This window comes from Mirounga angustirostris, unplaced genomic scaffold (genome assembly GCF_029215605.1).
Source record: "Mirounga angustirostris isolate CCGP_5_RB_7025 unplaced genomic scaffold, mMirAng1.0.hap1 SCAF_8, whole genome shotgun sequence".
In the NCBI taxonomy this organism is placed as follows: Eukaryota; Metazoa; Chordata; class Mammalia; order Carnivora; family Phocidae; genus Mirounga; species Mirounga angustirostris.
The window spans coordinates 9,992,370-10,012,548 of NW_026991716.1; the positions used below are offsets into that span (position 1 = coordinate 9,992,370).

The 20,179-nt window shown below is 42.8% G+C and overlaps 1 protein-coding gene across 4 annotated transcripts in view; it reads right to left on the reverse strand.

Annotated features, from left to right (window-relative positions):
- Positions 1–20,179, reverse strand: part of RNF144B (ring finger protein 144B) — a 105,781-nt gene that overhangs the window by 39,152 nt on the left and 46,450 nt on the right. For 3 of the 4 annotated variants that reach the window (XM_045866315.3, XM_045866314.3, XM_045866316.3), the window contains exon 3: positions 1,235–1,339. The exons of the other annotated variant lie outside the window; for it this stretch is intronic. In XM_045866315.3, the coding sequence (XP_045722271.1) occupies positions 1,235–1,339 (105 nt within the window). The remainder of the gene's footprint in view (positions 1–1,234; positions 1,340–20,179) is intronic. 4 annotated transcript variants of the gene reach the window in all.

Consider the following 20,179-nt stretch of genomic DNA (forward strand, 5'->3'; position numbering starts at 1 on the left):
CACCCTTGGGCAAATTACTTAAACCCCCTGGGCGTCCATTTCTAAGTCTGTTGAAGGGATTAGATGGTAAACCAGCTATGAAAGCACCCAGAAAGCACCTAATGCACAGCAGGTGAGCTATGTTTGCTATGTTTGCTGAACGAATAACTTATTTCCTCTGTTTCTTGGGACCTCTTCCCATAACAGAATCCATAATTTTCTAATAAGCCAAAAGCAAAGAAGTAAATGGAGCAATGCTTACAATCTTCCCAAAGATGGGCTAGCATTGGTTATCTTCTGAATTAAAGTAAGCTGTCCCGGGGGCCTAGGTGGCTTAGCCAGTTAAGCATCTGCCTTCAGCTCAGGTCACGATCTCAGGGTCCTGGGATCGAGTCCCACGTCGGGCTCCCTGCTCAGCGGGGAGCCTGCTTCTCCCTCTGCCTCTTCCCTCTGCTTGTGCTCTCCTTCTCTTTCTCTCTCTCTCACAAATAAATAAAGTGAGCAGGACCTGATGATTAAAAGCAGATTCAAGGGGCACCTGGGTGGCTCAGTCAGTGAAGCGTCTGCCTTCTCCTCAGGTCATGATCCCAGGGTCCTGGGATCGAGTCCCATATTGGGCTCCTTGCTCAGCGGGGGGCCTGCTTCTCCCTCTCCCTCTGGCCCCGACTTGTGCTATCTCAAATAAATAAATCAATAAATAAAACCTTTTTAAAAAAAAAAAAGTAGATTCAAGGGCAAGCTCCTGATTGGGGACTGAAGAAACAAAGGAAAGGGATTTATCACAATCTTAAGAAAATGGGAGAACTCATTCAAAAAGGATATTTCTGATGCCTGATAAACATCAAATGAAAGGAAATGATTCAACTCCGTCTACCTTTGTAGAATCGCAGTACTTCATATTGTCTATAACTGGTTAAAATCTGTCATCTGTTTATCTTTAAAGTATTAATGATCACAAGACCACTCACTCTTCAGCCTCCAAACGGCACATCTGGTAAACCTGATTTCTAGCACCTTCGCCTATTCTAGAGCTTCTTCGACACGAAGATAGCATTTATCAATAGAACTGAGGTAAGTAACAGTTTTAACAGTCTGTATGAAGAATCCATAGGTGTGTGGCAATAAAGTACTCCTTTAAAAAGTAAGCCTCTGTATTTTGTTTCTAGACCCCCCGCCCCGGCAGGGAAGTACATAGTCAAGATCCTAGGGAATAACGTCCACAGGCAAGAGGGAAGGTCATGGGACTCGTGCATACCTCCGCTTCCTGCAGGGTCCCGTGGTTCAGGCACACTGTGTCGGGGCAAGCAATGGGAGACCCACAGCCTTCTCGGATGGCCAGGTGCAAGTATTGTTTCAAGCACTACAAGTTAAGAAGAAAAAAGACAATTACCCACTGCCTTACAGTAGCACAAAGGTCCCATAACCACCATTGCCTCCTCTTCCTTCACTGGCAGTCCTGGGGCTCCTGAACTCGGGAAACCAAAGTTATCACCCGTGTGAACACTAAGAGCCATCACTTGGGAAAGAATGCAAGACAGGTGATTAATTACGTATGACCTCATCCTAAGAATAGTGAGTTTATGCAAGGCAACAAGTCAAATTCCTGCATACTGACACATTTTATCCACCACGGATGTGGGACAGAAGAAACCCTCTTTTGCCCTGATGGTAAAAACCTTCTTTGTCTTTTTTCTTTTTATTAACTTATGTGACTTCCCAGTTCCATTTTTACTTAATGGTCCTCTCCCTCAAAGTTTGCCCAAAAGTAGAACCATGTGACTCTCATGCTGAGCTAGCCAAACAGAATCAAAATACAGTTGACCCTTGAACCACATGGGTTTGAACTACACAGGTCCACTGACACGCAGGGTTTTTTCAATAAATACAGTACTGTAAGTGTATTTTCTCTTATGACTTTCTTAACATTTTCTATAGCTTACTTTATTGTAAGAATACAGTATATAACACATATACAGAATATGTATTAATCAACTGTTTATGTTATCAGTAAGGCTTCTGGTCAACAGTAGGCTATGAGTAGTTATGTTTGGGGGGAGTCAAGTTATATGTGGATTTTTGACTGCATGGGGGGGCCAGGCAGTGCCCTGAACCCCTGCATTGTTCAAGGGTCAATTGTAAGAGTAAGGCACTGACTTATCTAAGAAAACTCATTTTATTTTATTTTTTTTAATTTTATTTTATTTTATCTATCTGAGAGAGAGAGAGCGCAAATGGGGTGGAGGGCACAGAGGGAGAAGCAGACTGCCCGCTGAGCAGGGAGTCGGACATGAAGCTCGATCCCAGGACCCTGGGATCATGACCTCAGCTGAAGGCAGACACTTCACCGACTGAGTCACCCAGGTACCCCCGTCTTTATTCTTTTTCCCTATCTGAAAATAAAACGAATATCACAATGGCATTATTTCAGGAAACTAATCATGTATTTACCTGATTGAAATTACTGTTACAATGTACTACTGAAGTAATGACTAAAGCAAAGCATTTAAACCGGATTTGTATTTCTTCACGTACTTAATAATTCCCTTCTTCAAGGAGTCCGTTTTCTCCCCCTACGCTATTCATCACAGAAAAAATGAGAAAGTAACCCAAATATCCAAAATAGAAGAACATGTAAATAAATGATGCTAAATTCATACGATGACACGCTGAAGAATCATGAAAAATATTTTCAAACGATGTTTAAACACATGGAGAAAATGCTCCTGATTCAGTATGAATTGGAGAATAAAAGGTGTCTGGGAACAGGGGTCCTCTTGCGGAACTCTTCCTATAATTGGCTGCACGGTAGGTGCTATATTTTACCTCTTATTTTCTTGTTTGAGAGAAGGGTGAACAATTACTTGCTCTAGCAGTTTCGGTGCCAGACACGGTCGCTCGTGCTCAGAAGACTGGGAAGCAGAAGAGAGCCGTATCAAGGAGACACGGGGAAGAATGTCCACTTGAGAGGAGGGAGCAAAGCTGGCTTTCAAACAGGAGCGTCCCACCCAAGGACAAATGAATAAATGATGCGAAGGCCTGTCCCCTGGCTCTGTTCTGAGGACCTCTCTGCACTCCATCCTTTTTCTGGAGATGCAAATTCCAGGGAGGCTGGAATGGAGGTGTGTATGCTCCACATACACTCCGGCATCAGGATGGCTTTACGCGTCCCGAATGCAACACCTGAGAACGTGAGATGCCGGGGTGACCACCTTGAGCTCCCCGGCTGCCACTTGAAATGTGAGCAGAAAGACTCTAAAAACGTATGGTCTCTAGGCTCAAGGGGAGGGTATGTGGGAAAACAAAGTGAACCGTCGTGCAACGAGCATCTATCAGAATATCTGGGCATTAGCCACGGTGCCACACTAGCAAGTGATGATGGGAAAGTTACTTAGGCTGTGTCCCAGACCTGCTTCCCGTCACCGAAAAACCAGAAACGATAGTATCTGTTATGGTTACCTCACAGGGTTTAAAACCCACACACACACAAAACACAAACCTGAAATTTTACATATGGGCGCCCTTTGAAAAATTCACAAATTGCAGAATATTTGGTTTTATTTCTACTCTGCTTCACTTGATCTGAGACTTTCTATCAAAAACTTTGTGGGGAAATGTTAATCCTCTGACCTTCTGTGATTATCCCTTCTCCACTCCCTTCGGAGAACCAGTTAAGCCGCTGTGGTCCAGAAGCGTCGTAAACAGAACAGATATTTGCAAGAGGACAGCATACACACCTCCATTCCAGCCTCCCTTTAGAACTATTTCCATCTTCAGAAAAAGCTTAGAGTCAAATAGAAACGAAAAAGACTATGTGAGTCTTTACAGGCAAAAAAAAAAAAAGCAGTTCAACTTCTTTTGCAAACTTGTAAAGTGGAAATCTAAGCTTTCCCAAGAGTTTATCATAGATGTCCTATTTGGTTTTTTTTTTTAAGATTTTATTTATTTGTCAGCATAAGCAAGGGAAGCAGCAGGCAGAGGGAGAAGCAGGCTTCCCGCTGAGCAGGGAGCCCAACGTGGGACTCGATCCCAGGACTCTGGGATCATGACCTGAGATGGAGGCAGACGCTTAACGGACTGAGCCACCCAGGCGCCCCTGTTCTATTTGTTAATGTAACGTTCTTAGGTGTTGCATCCATGACGTGTAAACCCAGTACCTTCTGAAGCTGCCAACAAGGACTCTCCTGGCCACAATATTACATGACCCGTGATTTTAGGAGAGAAGTTAGAGCTGTATACACGGGCTACAGGGCATAAATATATATATATATGCCCTTTTTTTAATTCTAAGAAACACTGGTTCAGGATAGAGATGTGTCGCACAAGCAACTGAGTATGGGGATAGCATAGCGTGCATTTCTAGTCCGAGGCCAAGAGGAACAACAACCAGCCCTGTTATTGCTTCTTGTTGAATTTTCCAGCACCTTACGTTCGTTCTATGTCTCGTATCAGCTTTCACTAAGAATTTAATCTCAAGCCCTCCCTCTCTTCCCCAGTACTTCTGGCTGAAGCACAAAAGAAGCAAAAACATTCATAGGAACCCCCCTGCAAACCAAACCTAAGTAAATGGGTAACAATTCTGGAAGAAACAGGCATCTGTTTCATCTGACTATAAATAAAAACAGAAAGAAAGAGGGGAAAAAAAAACCTGCCATCATGTGTATTATCTTGTTGCCCCACTAGAAATTCAGCTAGAGGGCGCCTGGGTGGCTCAGTTGGTTAAGCGACTGCCTTCAGCTCAGGTCATGATCCTGGAGTCCCTGGATCGAGTTCCACATCGGGCTCCCTGCTCAGCAGGGGGTCTGCTTCTCCCTCTGACCCTCTTCCCGCTTGTGCTCTCTGTCTCTCATTCTCTCTCTCTCAATAAATAAAATCTTTAAAAAAAAAAAAAAGAAATTCAGCTATAAGTACAGGGACGTGGTCTTATTCTCTGATGGATTCCAGAAAAACATGTAGAAGGTACTACAAAACACATGACTGGGTGACTTAATAAGTTCCAAAATCCTCTCCATCCCATGTCCTAAGTACTGATTAGGCCTATTCACCTCTATCAATCTCTTCTGCCCCATCCTTAGACCACTTTCCATTACCTCTTACCTGGGTTTCTGCCTTAGTTCATTCACTAGTCTTCCTGGATCTGTTTTTGCCTCTTTCTAATAATTCTCCACATTGCTGGCAGAAGGAACTTTAATAAAATCTAAATCTGATCCCTTCTGTCATCTGCCTAAAACCCTTCCAAGACTGTAAATACTCTTTATGTCTCCTTTGTAGCACTTATTACAATTAGGACTTAAAAATTAGGTGGATATAGGGGCACCTGGGTGGTTCAGTCAATTAAGCATCTGACTCTTGATTTCAGCTCAGGTCATGATCTCAGGGTCCTGGGGATGGAGCGGGACTCATGTTGGGCTCCATGGTGGGTGTGGAGCCTGCTTAAGATTCTCTCTCTCCCTCTGCCCCTCCCTACATCTTAAATGTGCGCATGCATGTGTGTGTGTGCGTGTGTGCTCTCTCTCTAAAAAATTAGGTGTATATAATTATGTACCCCCCAAAGTCTCACTCTCTCCCCTCAGTCCACCTGTCAACATTACCAGAAATTTCAGCCTTTAGAAGTCTTTGATTAAAACCTTCTCTCTAGAATAATCCTGTCACCATTCACAAATAATTAGGACAGGAGGATAGTCAGATGAGGTTGTAGTTTCCTAGCAGAGGGCAGAGACTTGAAGAAAAGGATAGAAGACAGTTATGTTTCTATGGACAAGAAACACTGGAAACTATGGGACACTAATGGGAAGGGCAGCCAGGATATTATGATTTGTAATAAGAAATACAAATACATTCTTCCTATTTCTAGCACAGAGCTTCTAAAACCCTTGGAATCTCCTAAGTGATGGGAGAGAAAAAAAGTGTCTTTTGTTAAGGAGGTGACTTTGGGAATGCCCCTAGGTCACGTGGGGACTGGTTGCCAGGGGTACCAACTCTGTGAGTGGAGAGTTGGAACTTTTAGTCCTATCCATTGACCTCCAGGGAGGGGAGAGAGGCTGGAGGTTACATCATTGGCCACCAGTGACTGATTCAATCAGTCATGCCTATGGAATGAAACCTCCATAAAAACCCAAAAGTCTGAGTTCAGAGAGCTTACTGGTTGTTGAACACATGGAGATTTGATAAGAGGGCTATATTTAGGAGGACTTGGAAGATGCATGCTCTTTTCCCACACCTTGCCCCTATGCATGTCTTCCCTCTGGCTGTTCCTGAGTTATAGCATTTTATAATAAACCAATAATCTAGTAAGTAAAATGCTTCTCTGAGTTCTCAGAGCTGCTCTAGCATGTTAATTGAAGCCAAGGAGGAGGTCATGGGAACCTATGATTTACAGCCAGTTGATCAAAAGTGCAGTTAACAACCTGGGCTTGTGACTGGCATGCAAAGTTGGGAGACTTCTTTGATCCAGACTTGTTTGGATAAATGTCTATTCCTATCCTTTGCCCATTTTTAATTGGGTTATTTGTGTTTTTATTACTGAGTTATAAGACTTCTTTTTATGTTCTGCAGGTGTCCTGTATCAGATATGATTTACAAATATTTTATCCCATATTGTGAGTTATCTATTCATTTTCCCCGAGGAGGTCCATCATAAAGGTTTTTAATTTTGATGATATCCAATTTTTTTTCTTATGTTCATGCTTTGCCTAAGCTGAGGTTATGAAATTTTTTCTACTTTCCATATTTTCTTCAAAGAGTTTGCAAGTTTAGCTCTAACAGGTAGGCAGAAGCCATTTGAGTTAATGTTTGTCCACAGTATGAGGAAACAGTCCAACTTAATTCTTTTGCAAATGGTATCCAGTTGCAAATGGTATCCAGTTGTCCCCCACACTATTTATTGAAATACTACTCTTTCCCCCTCTTTGAACTGTCTTGGCACCCTTGATGGAAATCAGCTGACAGTAAACATGAGAATTTATTTCTGGAACTGTCAATTCTATTCCATTGATCTATCTGTCTATCCTTATGACAGTGTGACACAGTTTTATTATAATGCTATTGTAAGTTTGAAGACCAGAAGCAAGTTCTCCAACTTTCTTCTTCTATGAAATTCTTTTGGCTCTTCTTTTTCCCTCAGTTTTCCATATGAATTTTAGGATAAGCTTGTCCATTTGGGCAAAGAAGATATTTGGGATTTTGAGAGGATTTGTATCTATAGATCCATTTTATGGCCATCTTAACAATATTGGCATTCCTTGTGTATTGTGCTTCACAGATAGTACGTTTTTACAAATTGAAGTTTGTGGCAACCATGCATCCAGCAAGTCTATCAGTGCCATGTTTCCAACAGCATTTGCTCGCTTCCTGTGCGTCACACCTTGGTAATTCTCATCATATTTCAAGCCTTTTCATTACATATTATATTTGTTATGGTGATCTGCTGGTCAGTGTGACTCGTTGAAAGCTCAGAGGATGGTTAGGCATTTTTTAGCAATAAAGTATTTTTTAATTAACCAGAGTGCATAGTTTTTTTGGACATAATGCTATTGCACACTTAAAAGACTCTGGTATAAGACTATAGCGTAGGCGTAACTTTTATATGCACTGGGAAATGAGAGAATTCATTTGGTTTGCTGAATTGTGATATTTGCTTTGTTGAGTTAACTCTGGAACCAAATCCCCAATACCTCCTAAGTATGCCTGTATTGATCATGAATATCAAGTGTCTTTCTATTTAGTCTTCTTGAATTTCTTTCAATAATGTTCTGTAGTTTTCAGAGTGTAAGTTTTGTGCTTCTTTTGTTAGATTCATTCCAAGTATTTTATTCCTTTTGAAATTATTGCGACTCATTGTTGTTTTAATGCACCATTATCGTATTTTCTTCTGCTAGTGTATAGAAATACAATCAATTTTTGTATATTGATCTTGCATTCTGCAGTCCTGTTAAGCTGGCCTCAGTGTTTTTAAACTCTGTGACTGGAATACACAACCAAGTCCAAGAACCGCTAGTTCAATACAATCCATGCCCTCAAGTCTAATCAAGGAAGATCCGTTCATCGTCACTGCCTTTAAGTTATTTAGTAATATTCAGAAGTATGATCTCCATAGGAAGAAAGGACTCCTTTATAACCAACATCTCCATAGAGAATGCATGCATTTAGCTAGTTCCAGAAGAAACCGTAAAGGAAGCCTAAGAAGGCTTAAAGTGTTAAAGTTAAAGCTCTGATCGAGATCCTTTAAATACTTAACCTAAAATAGTGCTGCTGCTGTTTTTGGAAAAGGGTACTGAGATCCACCTGGTACGCTTGAGAACAAGTCATTCAGTATGGGAGATTAAATCTGGCCCCCAATCGAAAGTACCTCCAGTTCCCACCAAGCAAGAGCGATCAAACACTTCTATCTTTATCTCAAGTGATCATGAAACACCTAAATTAAGAAACTCAGTGATAGAAATAGCTCTGTAGAGAAACCCACTGGAAATGCTGAAGACAGATCCAGTCCTCACAACGAAGTGAATCAATCCTGCTAGACTGGAAGCTCAGTCAGAGCAGGGAGCAGGCATGAGCCTGGGAAGGATATGCTTTCAACACGAGTAATTCAAGAACTCTCCCATATGACCTTTCAGAGGCTCTCTCTTTCATCCCAGCAGGGTTGCCTTTCTTAAGAGAGGGGGCCCCAGTTCTCAAGCTGGTTCCAAAGAGATCCTTGTGTGCCAGGTGCTTACAACACAGTATACCCAGAAAAGCAACTGATGGTTCCAGGAGAAAGAAAATAAGAAGGCTTGCCAAGTTTACATCCTTCCATTTCCTCCAGAGAAACACTAGACCTCAGAACTGCCAGCCCTCAGCTGGCCCCAAGGCCCTAGCCAACAGGCCCAGGACAGGCAGTGAGAATAAGCACAGCCCAGATTAAACATCGGGAGATTCCGCTGAACTCATTTATCACTTTCTTCATCCTCCTCCTGTGCACCTAAAGGGTCCCTATTTGAACTCTCGGGCAGCCTTTCTGACTCTCCCAGAATGCACAGAAGTTCTCAGCAATACAGAAGGAAACAAACCCCAAATTAACAAAGGGTTAAGAAACCCCTTCACCCATGATGTAGGGCTATGCAAGTTACCTGCATAAAATACATCCATTCAACGAATCCAGGTAAACACAGTGAAGAACATAGTACCTTCATTCTACTAGAGAATGCACAGTGAGTATCCATCCGTTTTATCCAAACGATAGATGCATGATAAGGCAAGTACAGTAAAAATTTAATGTTGGAATCTAAGAGGTGGGAGGAATATAGATATTCATTGTTAAAATTCCTTCACCTCTGTTCTATGTTTGAACAGTTCCGTAACAAACTGTTGAACAAATTTTTAAGCTAAAAAGAAAATAAACTTACACCATTCACCAAATCTCAGATTTTAATGTTCCTTAAAGCAAGAATCATCTATATTTTATATAAAACCCCAATATCTGTATTGTATTTAAACCAGTTTGAATAAATTATAGTGAAATGAAATCTTATTAATGAAAATTAATGACGGCAACATTAATGATTATCTAAATTCTTGAAATTTTTCAAGAATATTTACATTGTGGGGTGCCTGGGTGGCTCAGTCGTTAGGCGTCTGCCTTCAGCTCAGGTCATGATCCCAGGGTCCTGGGATCGAGCCCCACATCGGGCTCCCTGCTCAGCGGGAGGCCTGCTTCTCCCTCTCCCACTCCCTCTGCTTGTGTTCCCTCTCTAGCTGTGTCTCTCTCTGTCAAATAAATAAAATCTTTAAAAAAAAAAAAAAAGAATATTTACATTGTATAAATGAGACAAGCTAACTCATCATCAATTACATTTTTTTTCTACAGGATATAACCTACATAAAGCCAGCATGCAAAATAGGTCACATCAATGACCCAGGGGTTAAACAACCAGTGATGCTGTTAGTTTCTTCAAGAGGATATTTTTTTCTCTACATAGACTATTGGTTAGAAAAGACTTACTTTCAGTTTAACATGGACATAAGCCTTAAGCTTGGGGTATGTGGGTGGCTCAGTCGGTTAAGCGTCTGCCTTCAGCTCAGGTCATGATCCTAGGGTCCTGGGATGGAGCCTTGCTGCATCCGCATTAATGCTCCCTGCTCAGTGGGGAGTTTGCTTCTCCCTCTGCCCCTCCCCCAGCTCGGGCTCTCTCTCTCTCCCTCTCTCTCTCTCAAATAAATAAATAAAATCTTTAAAAAAAAAAAATAAGACCTAAGCCTTAAGCAAACTTCTTCCTTGGCTACGTTTACAAAAGAGAATTTATTAGATTTAAGAAACGTGAACTCTGAAAAAGCTGGATTAACAGTGACTAGGTTGAATGTGAGCTATCTTGTAATATTCAAAATTAATTTAACTGATTTTATTCAACAACTCCACAGCAAAATCAGAATATCTTTCTACTTATAATAGAGATGGTAACAAACTTGCAACTATCCCTCATCTCATAATTTTCCCCCAAGACTTTATTCTGCAAAAACGGGAATGTTTCCGCCATTCCTAAAAAGCAAATATCTAGAAATCAGGAGATTTTGTAGGTGGTGCTTACTTTCACTTTAACTGCCCTCATTTGAGTCAGTCTTCCTTTTCTTTCTCTTAAAAAATCCATAGGCTTGCATATCCAAGACTGCTCTTGACTGTCTTGTTAAAATCTAACCTAGTTACTATCCTTGAATGGCCACTTTCCAAATTTTTCTTTAAGTTTTATTTATTGAGAGAGAGAGAGAGTGTGTGTGTGTGTGTTGGGAGAGGGGCAGAGAGAGAGAGTCTTCAAGCAGACTCCTCACTGAGCACAGAGCCTGACTCAGGGCTCGATCTCAGGACCCTGGGATCACGACCTGAGCCAAAACCAAGAGCCACCCAGGCGTTCCCAAATATTTTGAGTTAGTGCCATATTCTAGCAAATTAGACTATTAAGGCAAAGATCTTAAGTCAAAGCCATATGATGCTTCAGAAATGTATGTCAGTGCTCACAAAAGAGACAGAAGGAGCCTATGTATTTGAAAGCACAAGATACTGAGCAATTCATATGTGCTTCACCGAAAGACTGCTCTGCAAGGACCCTAGACCAGGACAAACCCCCTGGAGGATGAGCTGAAACTCAGATCACTGGGCTCCACCCCCAGCGTTTCTCATTTAGTAGGTGGGGCTCCAGAACTTGTAATTCTAATAGGTTCACAGCGGCTGCTTGGAGGACGACACTTGCAGAACCACTGGCCTATAACTAAAATTCCTTACATGAGAGGCAGGGGAAAGGTGGTCAATGGGGAGGAGAATATCTGCCAAACTCCAATGGTAGGTGTGATGTGTGTCTCAATATTCTGTCATCTACTCTTCACAGAAACTTGGAGACTGGTATTATCATCCTCATTTCACACTCAAGCATGAGAAAATACTGAGATCTTTACAAGTTGAAAACACTACTTTTTTTCCTTCAGAAGGTTCTCAACACCATAAACTTTAAAGCTCTTCAAAGACTAGACATCATTCCATATGAAAACAATTTGTATAAACACCCTACCTAGGAAAAGCAGATTTTACAGCTATAATTTCTTCCCCCATTGTGGTAAGGAAAGATCTCTGTGCTTTGGAGTCCCCTATCCATTCATTACCCTCAGCACACAGGAATCACTTGGAAACAAGTCCTCCTGTGAATATCAGTAACTTCCACAAATGTGACGTGCATTGGGTGTGGAAGAACATCAGTCTTTGAACCTGGAGGTCGGGCCCCGAACACTGACTTTAGTTTCAATATCTGAATCTATACTAAGTTTGCTGGGAGCTTCCAAGTGTGCAAACCAGATGCCTTAAACCTCTCAGCCCTTGGGGTGTCCTCAAATAATGTGCCTGAAGTCACATAGTTGAAAGTTCACAGCACACTGCTCAATCCCTTCGGTCTGGGGCTCTGGCCACAAGTGTGTTCAGATTCTATACATTCTGGGCTCTAGAAAACTTATTGGATTTTTTTTTTTAATCAATTGCACTTTACATCTTCTTTGTACTAACTAAACTTTTATGTACATGAAAACCAGTTGTCACTTTTGCATTATATGGGCCCTTGTCAAACTTTAAAACTACAGGTAGAATCGTAAAACCTAATCATGGGGCTCATCCACTGTGCATGTTAACAAATAAAATTAAGGGAGCACATACTATGTCCTGGGCAGTATATTACGAATTTTTACAAACATTGCTCTTATCATCCAAACAACCCTATGATTCAGGAATTAAGACTATGGATCTTGGGCAAGTAACTTAATTCTGCACTGGTTTCTTTTTCTTTCTTTTCTTTTTTTTTTTTTTTTTTGAGAGAGAGAGAGCATGAGAGCTGGGGCGGGGAGGGTGAGGCAGAGGGAGAGGGAGCGAGAGAATCTTAAGCAGGCTCCATACTCAGCATGGAGCCCAACACTGGGCTCAGTCCCACGACCCTGAGATCATGATATGAGCCAAAACCAAGAGTGGAACGCTTAACCAACTGCGCCATCCAGGCACCCCTGCCTGGTTTCTTAATGTGTAAACTGGAGGGTAAGAGTAAACAGGGGAAAAAATAGTACTCTTGCATTTTACATATTACATGGCAGGTAATTAAAGGCCTCTCTTGTCCTTCCTTGATTTTTTTTTTTAATAGATGAATAAACTGAGGGTCAAAGACATAGAATAAAAACCCTCCACCCTACAGTCATGTGGCTAATAACTCACAAACACTTACCAAAAGAGTCAAACCAAAAGGACATCCCTACTGGGGGTGGGAAATGCTTCAAAACCATTGAGGCTTTTGGTTAACACAGAGCTTATGTATTTCTATGGAAATGAGCACTGACTGGGTCTAGCCTGATCCCAAGAGGTGCCACGTCTACCTGAAATCCACCACATAACTAATCCTTGACGCACTTAAATAGTCAGAAAGGGGAGCTTTAGAGTTCACTGAATTTTCTAGTTTGCAACCTCTTTGGCTTCAACTTGTCTACATTTTTATAAGTTCCTTTTCCTACATAGTAACATCTTATCAGGGAACATAAACTTTTTTGTGTGATAATGTATCCTTCACCAACATTAGGCCAACATTATAAGCATTATGTTCTCATTCATTCATGTCTCCAAAATACAATACACTTCTCTTGATAGGACCCATTTTTCTAACTTGACAGGACTGTGGATACCAGGGTATAAAATCAGCTGAAACTGTACGAGCACTGGACATACTGTGTATTTTTTAGAGATAGACTCATGAGAAGAGCTTGTTTTGCTACAATTTGCTTCCTCCTGAAAAGAGGAAACATTGATTAAACAATGACCTATGTTCTTTTCACATCTCAGATTAGAGAAGGTAAAAAATTTGAAAATATCCAGAGTGTCAAAGAAGGGGGTTTTCCTACACATTTGGTGGGGGCTGTTGGCACAACAGTTTGCAGGGGGCAATTTGGCGACATACCAATTTAGAATGCACATACCTTTTTATTAGGCAATTCCACTGCTAGAAATTTTTCCTAAATAGATAACAGTTTCACATTTATACAAGTACAAAAATTTTTCATTTATAATAGCAAACACTTAAAAAGGAAGGTGGGTCTATGTACTCTTACATAGAAGCGTGTCCACAATACACGAAGTTAAATTTGTAAAACTCAAGTTAAAGAAAAATATCTATAAAGATCCCATTTCTCTATGAAATGATGTGTATGAATATATAACCATCCTTGTGTTCACATATTTGCACAGAGAGAAGGAGTCTGGAAGGCAAATTGATCATACAGTCGATACCCTGGAAGCTTTTGTTTTTGTTTTGTTTTAAAACGAGCATGAGGGCACCTGGGCGGCTCAGTCGGTTAAGTGTCTGACTCTTGATTTCTGCTCAGGTCATGATGGCAGGATCGTGAGATCAAGCTCCGCATCAGGCTCTGCACCAGGCATGGAGCCTGATTAGGATCCTCTCTCCCCTCCCTCTGCCACCCTGCCCGCCCCCCGCTCTCTCTCTCTCTCCCTAAAAAAAATAAAAAAATAAAAACCCGGCACATATTACTGGGTTATTATTAAGAGTAAAAACTAGTCTTTAAAAAGGAGAGAGCAAGGAAAAATGGGATAAGAAGGAAGAAAATAAGCAACTAAGGTTTCATGCTATTTCTGGTTACATCCTCCACCCCCATCCTCATACATGAAATTGGTGACCCATACTTTCTCATTTTGGCTGAAATCAAAGTCTGGGACCCAAAGCCCTTCTGGGTTCACAGTGGAAGAGAGGAGAGCAATCAGCCTTGTGCCCTTTCCTTCTGCCTCGTCCCTTGGGGCCTTCATTTGCCTGCTGACTTCCCATTCTACAAAGAGATACACAGATCAACTAAAACCCTGCACGGTCCACCATGAAATGACTGCAAACTCTGCCGAAGCAGTGGCCTTAACTGCAGTAGCTCCCTGGCTCGGGCGCCCTCGCTGCCACCTGACCCAAGTACTCCAGGCAGCTGGCAATCGTGTGAATGACTGGCTTGGGATAGAGGGCTGCGTGGGCCTCAAAAAGTGAGCTTACAAACCCCAACACCGGGGCACCTGGGTGGCTCAGTTGGTTGAGCAACTGCCTTCGGCTCAGGTCATGATCCCGGAGTCCCGGGATCGAGTCCCTCATCGGGCTCCCTGCTCAGCGGGGAGTCTGCTTCTCCCTCTGACCCTCCTCCCTCTCATGTGCTCTCTCTCTCTCATTCTCTCTGTCTCAAATAAATAAATAAAAATCTTAAAAACAAAAACAAAAACAAAAAAAACCCAACACCAGTGAGGCAAGTAAACGAGGAACTACCGTGTATCTACTTCATGATCCTTAAAGTAGGGATATGTTTTAATGACCGATGTGGGTCGTCCCTTGATGGATGGAATGAGCTAAAGCACTTCGAACAGTGCCTCATGCTGAATCAGGTGGATGAATGGTTGCTGCTATCATCAGTGATGCCTTTCTTCCTGGGCTTCTGCCCCAAGTGAACTTCAAGTCAAGGATCACATGGATCGAGGTCAGAGCGCTGGAATGGAAGGCAATACAGATACTTGGTGTTTTTCGGGTTTTTTTTTTTTTTTTTTTTTTTAAGATCTATTTATTTGAGAGACGGAGCATGAAGGCGGGAGAGGCAGAGGGAGAAGGAGAAGCAGACTCCCCATGGAGCAGAGAGCCCGATGCAGGGCTCAATCCCAGGACCCTGGGATCATGACCTGAGCCGAAGGCAAACCCTTAACAACTGAGCCACCCAGGTACCCCCACAATACAGATATTTGTATGAAATCCATTTGATTCCATTTTAATGCTAAATGCTTTCAGAGCACAGTCGATCATTTTTATGCTACGGTAGCCAATGCCACCAGGGTAAGAACCATGCTTGAATTTTTCACCAATAAATCCCCCCAGTTGAGTATTCTGCTTGTCAAAGTATTTGCTGACTTGCAATTGCCCTGACCAGGCAATGAGACTTCATCAGGAACTGAGCCAGTGGTGTGTTAAAGGAAGAAAAGAGGAAGATTCTAGAAAGAAGGAAAGACATGGAAGTGTGAAACATGTCCCATAAGAGGCAGCAGAAGGTGATCTGGACACTGTGCAACAGGACCTCAGCGTCAGCCCTAAGGAATAGGATTCAAGCAGGAGCGCGTGAAAGAATGGCAAGAGCGGCATTTTGACAGCAACAGTTTAAGAAATCGGACGTTAGTATCCAAATGCACAGGAAGGAGAAATCAGGACACGAAAATACTTTTCATACTCCAGACCTCAAAATTGCAGTCTGCCATAATAAACACAGCATATGTGGATGAGGGGAGTGTTCTCCACACTCTCATCAGCCCCCCTCATTTGCTCCCTTCCAGACCATTCTCCACTCTGTGCCAGAGCCGTTCTCCCTACCCTACTCCCAAACAAATCCTTTTGATGGCTCCATAATGCTTTTTTTTTTTTTCTAATTTTTTTTTTTGTAAAGATTTTATTTATTTATTTGAGAGAGAGAGAGACAGAGAGCATGAGAGGGAGGAGGGTCAGAGGGAGAAGCAGGCTCCCCGCCGAGCAGGGAGCCCGACGCGGGACTCGATCCCGGGACTCCAGGATCACGACCTGAGCCGAAGGCAGTCGCTTAACCAACTGAGCCACCCAGGCGCCCCATAATGCTCTTTAACAAGGTCTACAAGACCCTCTGGACATCCTCTCCAACCTCATGCTCAAGCACCCTCACACCTCCCACAGTATGTTCCAGGAACGTCTCTCAGTTCAGTTTCTCGGTATGCCACCCTTCCTTGGCTCTGTGCCTTCACCTGGGGCTGCCTGTCCTCCCTGGGGAGCTCTTCCTGTCCACAGCCTCACCAACACTGCCATCAAGCAACCTCTGAGTCTTCTCTTGGTCTCAGCCGCTCAGGAAACTCCCTGACCTCCCCAAGTCTAGTTTAGGTGCCTTCCCTTATGCTCCCACAGCATACTGTACTTCCCTCATCAGAGGGTCTGCTTCCCACAGGAGAACCAGACTGGTTACGCCTATCCACACAGCGCCGTGGCCGGTACGTGGCCATAGCAAATGGAAAAGTAGAATCAGGATTAAGATGAGAACAGACTGGGGCGCCTGGGTGGCTCAGTTGGTTAAGCATCTGCCTTTGGCTCAGGTCATGATTTTAGGGTCCTGGGATCGAGCCCCACGTCAGGCTCCCCACTCAGCAGGGAGCCTACTTCTCCCTCTCCCTCTGCCGCTCTCCCTGCTTGTGCTCATTTGCTCTGTCAAATAAATTAATTAAAAAAAAAAAAAAAAGATGAGAACAGGCTGGGGCACCTGGGTGGCTCAGTCGGTTAAGCGTCTGCCTTCAGCTCAGGTCATGATTCCGGAGTCCCAGGATCAAGTCCCACATTGAGCTCCCTGCTCAGCAGGGAGTCTGCTTCTCCCTCTGCCTCTCCCCTGCTTGTGCGTGTGCGCTCTCTCTCTCAAATAAATAAAATCTTTAAAAAAAAAAAAAAAAGATGAGAATAGACTTACAGGAAATTGGAATAAAGATACAACTACAAAAGAATAAACAGAAAAGCTTTGGTGACTCAGTGGCTGTAAGGGAAAGTTCTCTCACTCCACTCCCACTTCTGCTGGCTCTCTGGTCATGGTTTGCATGTTTGGCCAGACTATCATATTCTAATATGTGGTATGAAAAATTAAACTTTGGCAAGGTATACTGTGGAAAAAAAAAAAAAAGAGTCTCCACAACACACCAACACAGATTGCCAACGTACCATCTTTTTATAACCTTCTTTGTGAGAAATTAAATCTTGTTCCATATTCCAGTACCGCCCCCCTTCCCTGATACCATATGCTTTCCAAAGAGAATATAGAAACGCCCGAAGTACTTGTTCAACCCATGATCAAAGTCAAGAATGTTGTGCAAATAAAGCTCGTTCCAAAAGCTTGTGTCAATAAAAGGGATGGAGGGGTGGGGAATGAAGTTCTATTTATTAATATCCCCACAATGGATGGAGCACTGTGGGAAAATTTTTAATGAATAATCTTGTCCTAACAGTAAGGTAAGTCTCATTTAAATAATATAGAGCTAAGTGAGTAGAATAAAAATTAAATTTCAACCAGTTTTGTTCTGGAGAGCAGACCAGCACTAATAGGTAGAATTTATATGGAAATAGGTTTCAAATGGACATAGAAGAAAACACAGCTTAGAATTTTAAATTCTGTAGAGGTGCCTGGGCGGCTCAGTCGGTTATCCTCCTCTTGATTTCGGCTCAGCTCAGGTCATGATCTCAGGGTCCTAGGATCGAGCCCCAAGTCGGGCTCCCTGCTCAGTGGGGAGTCTGTTGGAGACCGTCTCTCTCTCTCTCTCCCTCTGCCCCACCCTCTGCTCGCGTGCGCTCTCTCAAATGAATAAATAAATCTTAAAAAAAAAAAAAGAATTAAAATTCTGTAATTGAATAGGCAGTGTCATAGTATGTCCCACTCCCGGAGGTTTTCAAGCAAAATCTCAAGGATCACACTAAAATTAGTAGAGACCTATGTACATGCTAGCTACATTCCAGGCACTAGACTAAATGCTTTACCCAGATTACCTATTGCAATCTTCTCTATAACCTTAGATGATTTATTATTATCCCTATATTCTATAAAAGAAAATGAAGCCTTAGACAACCCAAACACATGAGTGGCTACCATCCGCTGGTCCAAGCCAATATCACCTCTGGTCTGGATTATTGTACTATCTGCTCACTAGTCTCCCTGCCTTCGTCCTTGCCCCTATAGTTAATGCTCTATGCAGCAGTCAGGGTGACTGTGGTGGTTAATTTTATGTGTCAACCTGACCAGGTCACAGGATGCCCAGATATCTGGGTGCAACATTATTTCTAGGTGGATCTATGAGGGTGTTTCCAGATGAGACAGGTATTTAAATTGGTAGACGTAGGAAAGCAGACTGCCTCCCCACATGGGTGGGCCTCACCCGATGAGACTGAACAGACCCACAAGGCAGAGGAAGGGAGAATTCATTCTCTCTGCCTGACTGCATGAGCGAAGACATTGGTCCTCTCCTGCCCTCAGACTGGAACTTAAACCAGTGGTTCTCCTGAGGCTAGTCTCCAGCTTGTAGGCAGGAGATCATGAGATTTCACCTCCATAATTTCATGAGTGAGTTCCTTATAATAAATCTCTTTTTATATAGACACATGCATCTATATCTCATACTGGAGATATGTATATCTATCTCCAATAGATTTGCTTCTCTGGATAACCCTTACTAACACAGTGATCCATTTAAAACATGGTTAAATCGGGCACCGGGGTGGCTCAGTCAGTTAAGCATCTGCCTTCGACTCAGGTCATGATCCCAGGGTCCTGGGATCGAGCCCCACATCAGGCTCTCTGCTCAGTGGGGAGTCTGCTTCTCCCTCTCCTTCTGCCCCTCCCCCTGCTTGCTGTACCTAAACACCAAACACAATCCCAGTTTCGGACCTCCACACTGCTCCCCTCTGCCAAAAACTCTCTTTGGCCAGATACCTACACAGCTTGTTTCCCACATCCTCCAGGTCTCTGCCCAAGTAATCCCTTATCAGCGAGGCTTCCCTGACCATCCAACTGCCTCCCCTACAGCACTCGCCGTCCCCCTCACCCTGCTCTGTTTTAAGTCAGAGCCTCTATCATCATCTGACTTCCGTATTTGCTTGTCAGTACCTTTGCTTTGCACTACAGTGTGAGCTGTCTGAAAACCGGGCCTTGACTCCACTGTTCACCACTAGATCTTGACCCTCAGAACTATACATAGCACAATAAATATTTTTGTATATGTGGAAGAAATGAAGCCCAAGCAACCAGATTTGAGACACAGTCTCATAGACACCGAACCAGACCAACATCCAGAAAGAGGAGCTACAACAGAGTCACTCAAGCCCACAGAGTGTGGCTTCCTTTTGCTGCCCTTTCCTCTTGCTACCTTTTACCACTTGCCTTGAATAAGTGAGTGGTGAGCACTAAAGCATGGATGAGATCATGGGTCTAGAAAGCCAACTCCTCCTTGAGTCATCCCTAGTCCGTTTCTCATGCTGTTACAATTTGCTCCCACTTCTCAGATGCTATCTGTCCCGCAGCAGCTCCCTTGGTGGTGGGAAAATATAGGACCAAAATTTGCATTTCAAATCCGTGACTTCCCTGGTAAATACAAAGTCATCACAGCACGATCATCGGAACTCTCGAGTTTGAGCAGTGAGAATACTGAAGTCATTTATAACCAGTGACAGATAAAGCCACTGAAACCCTGACAAAGATAAATTCACTTTACCCATAAGATGAACCTTACACACCATACATATATTTTAGTACCAGAAACCCAACAGAATAAGAGAGGGCTTTAAACTGGCCACGTTGACTTCTGTCCATTTCATAGTACTAGAAGACAGGGGAATGCAGAGAACTGGAGAATTTGAAAGCTTCAGGAAAGGCAGGTCATGACCAGAGGAGGGGACAGAAAATTTTTGTGACCTTGCTGGCCTATGATGCCTCATGATTTCTTGCAGTTCCAGAGAATTCCCAATGAAAAAAAACTTAAAATGACGTTAGACTATACATATCAAGCCAACAAGTTACTCTATTACTATATGCTTATTGGGGAGAAGTAGCTTTTAAATAAATGATAGCTTGAGACATTTCCATCTGATCTCTTACACGCATCACAAATGTGCTGATCTATTCGTGGTTATGATTTTTTTAAGGTTTT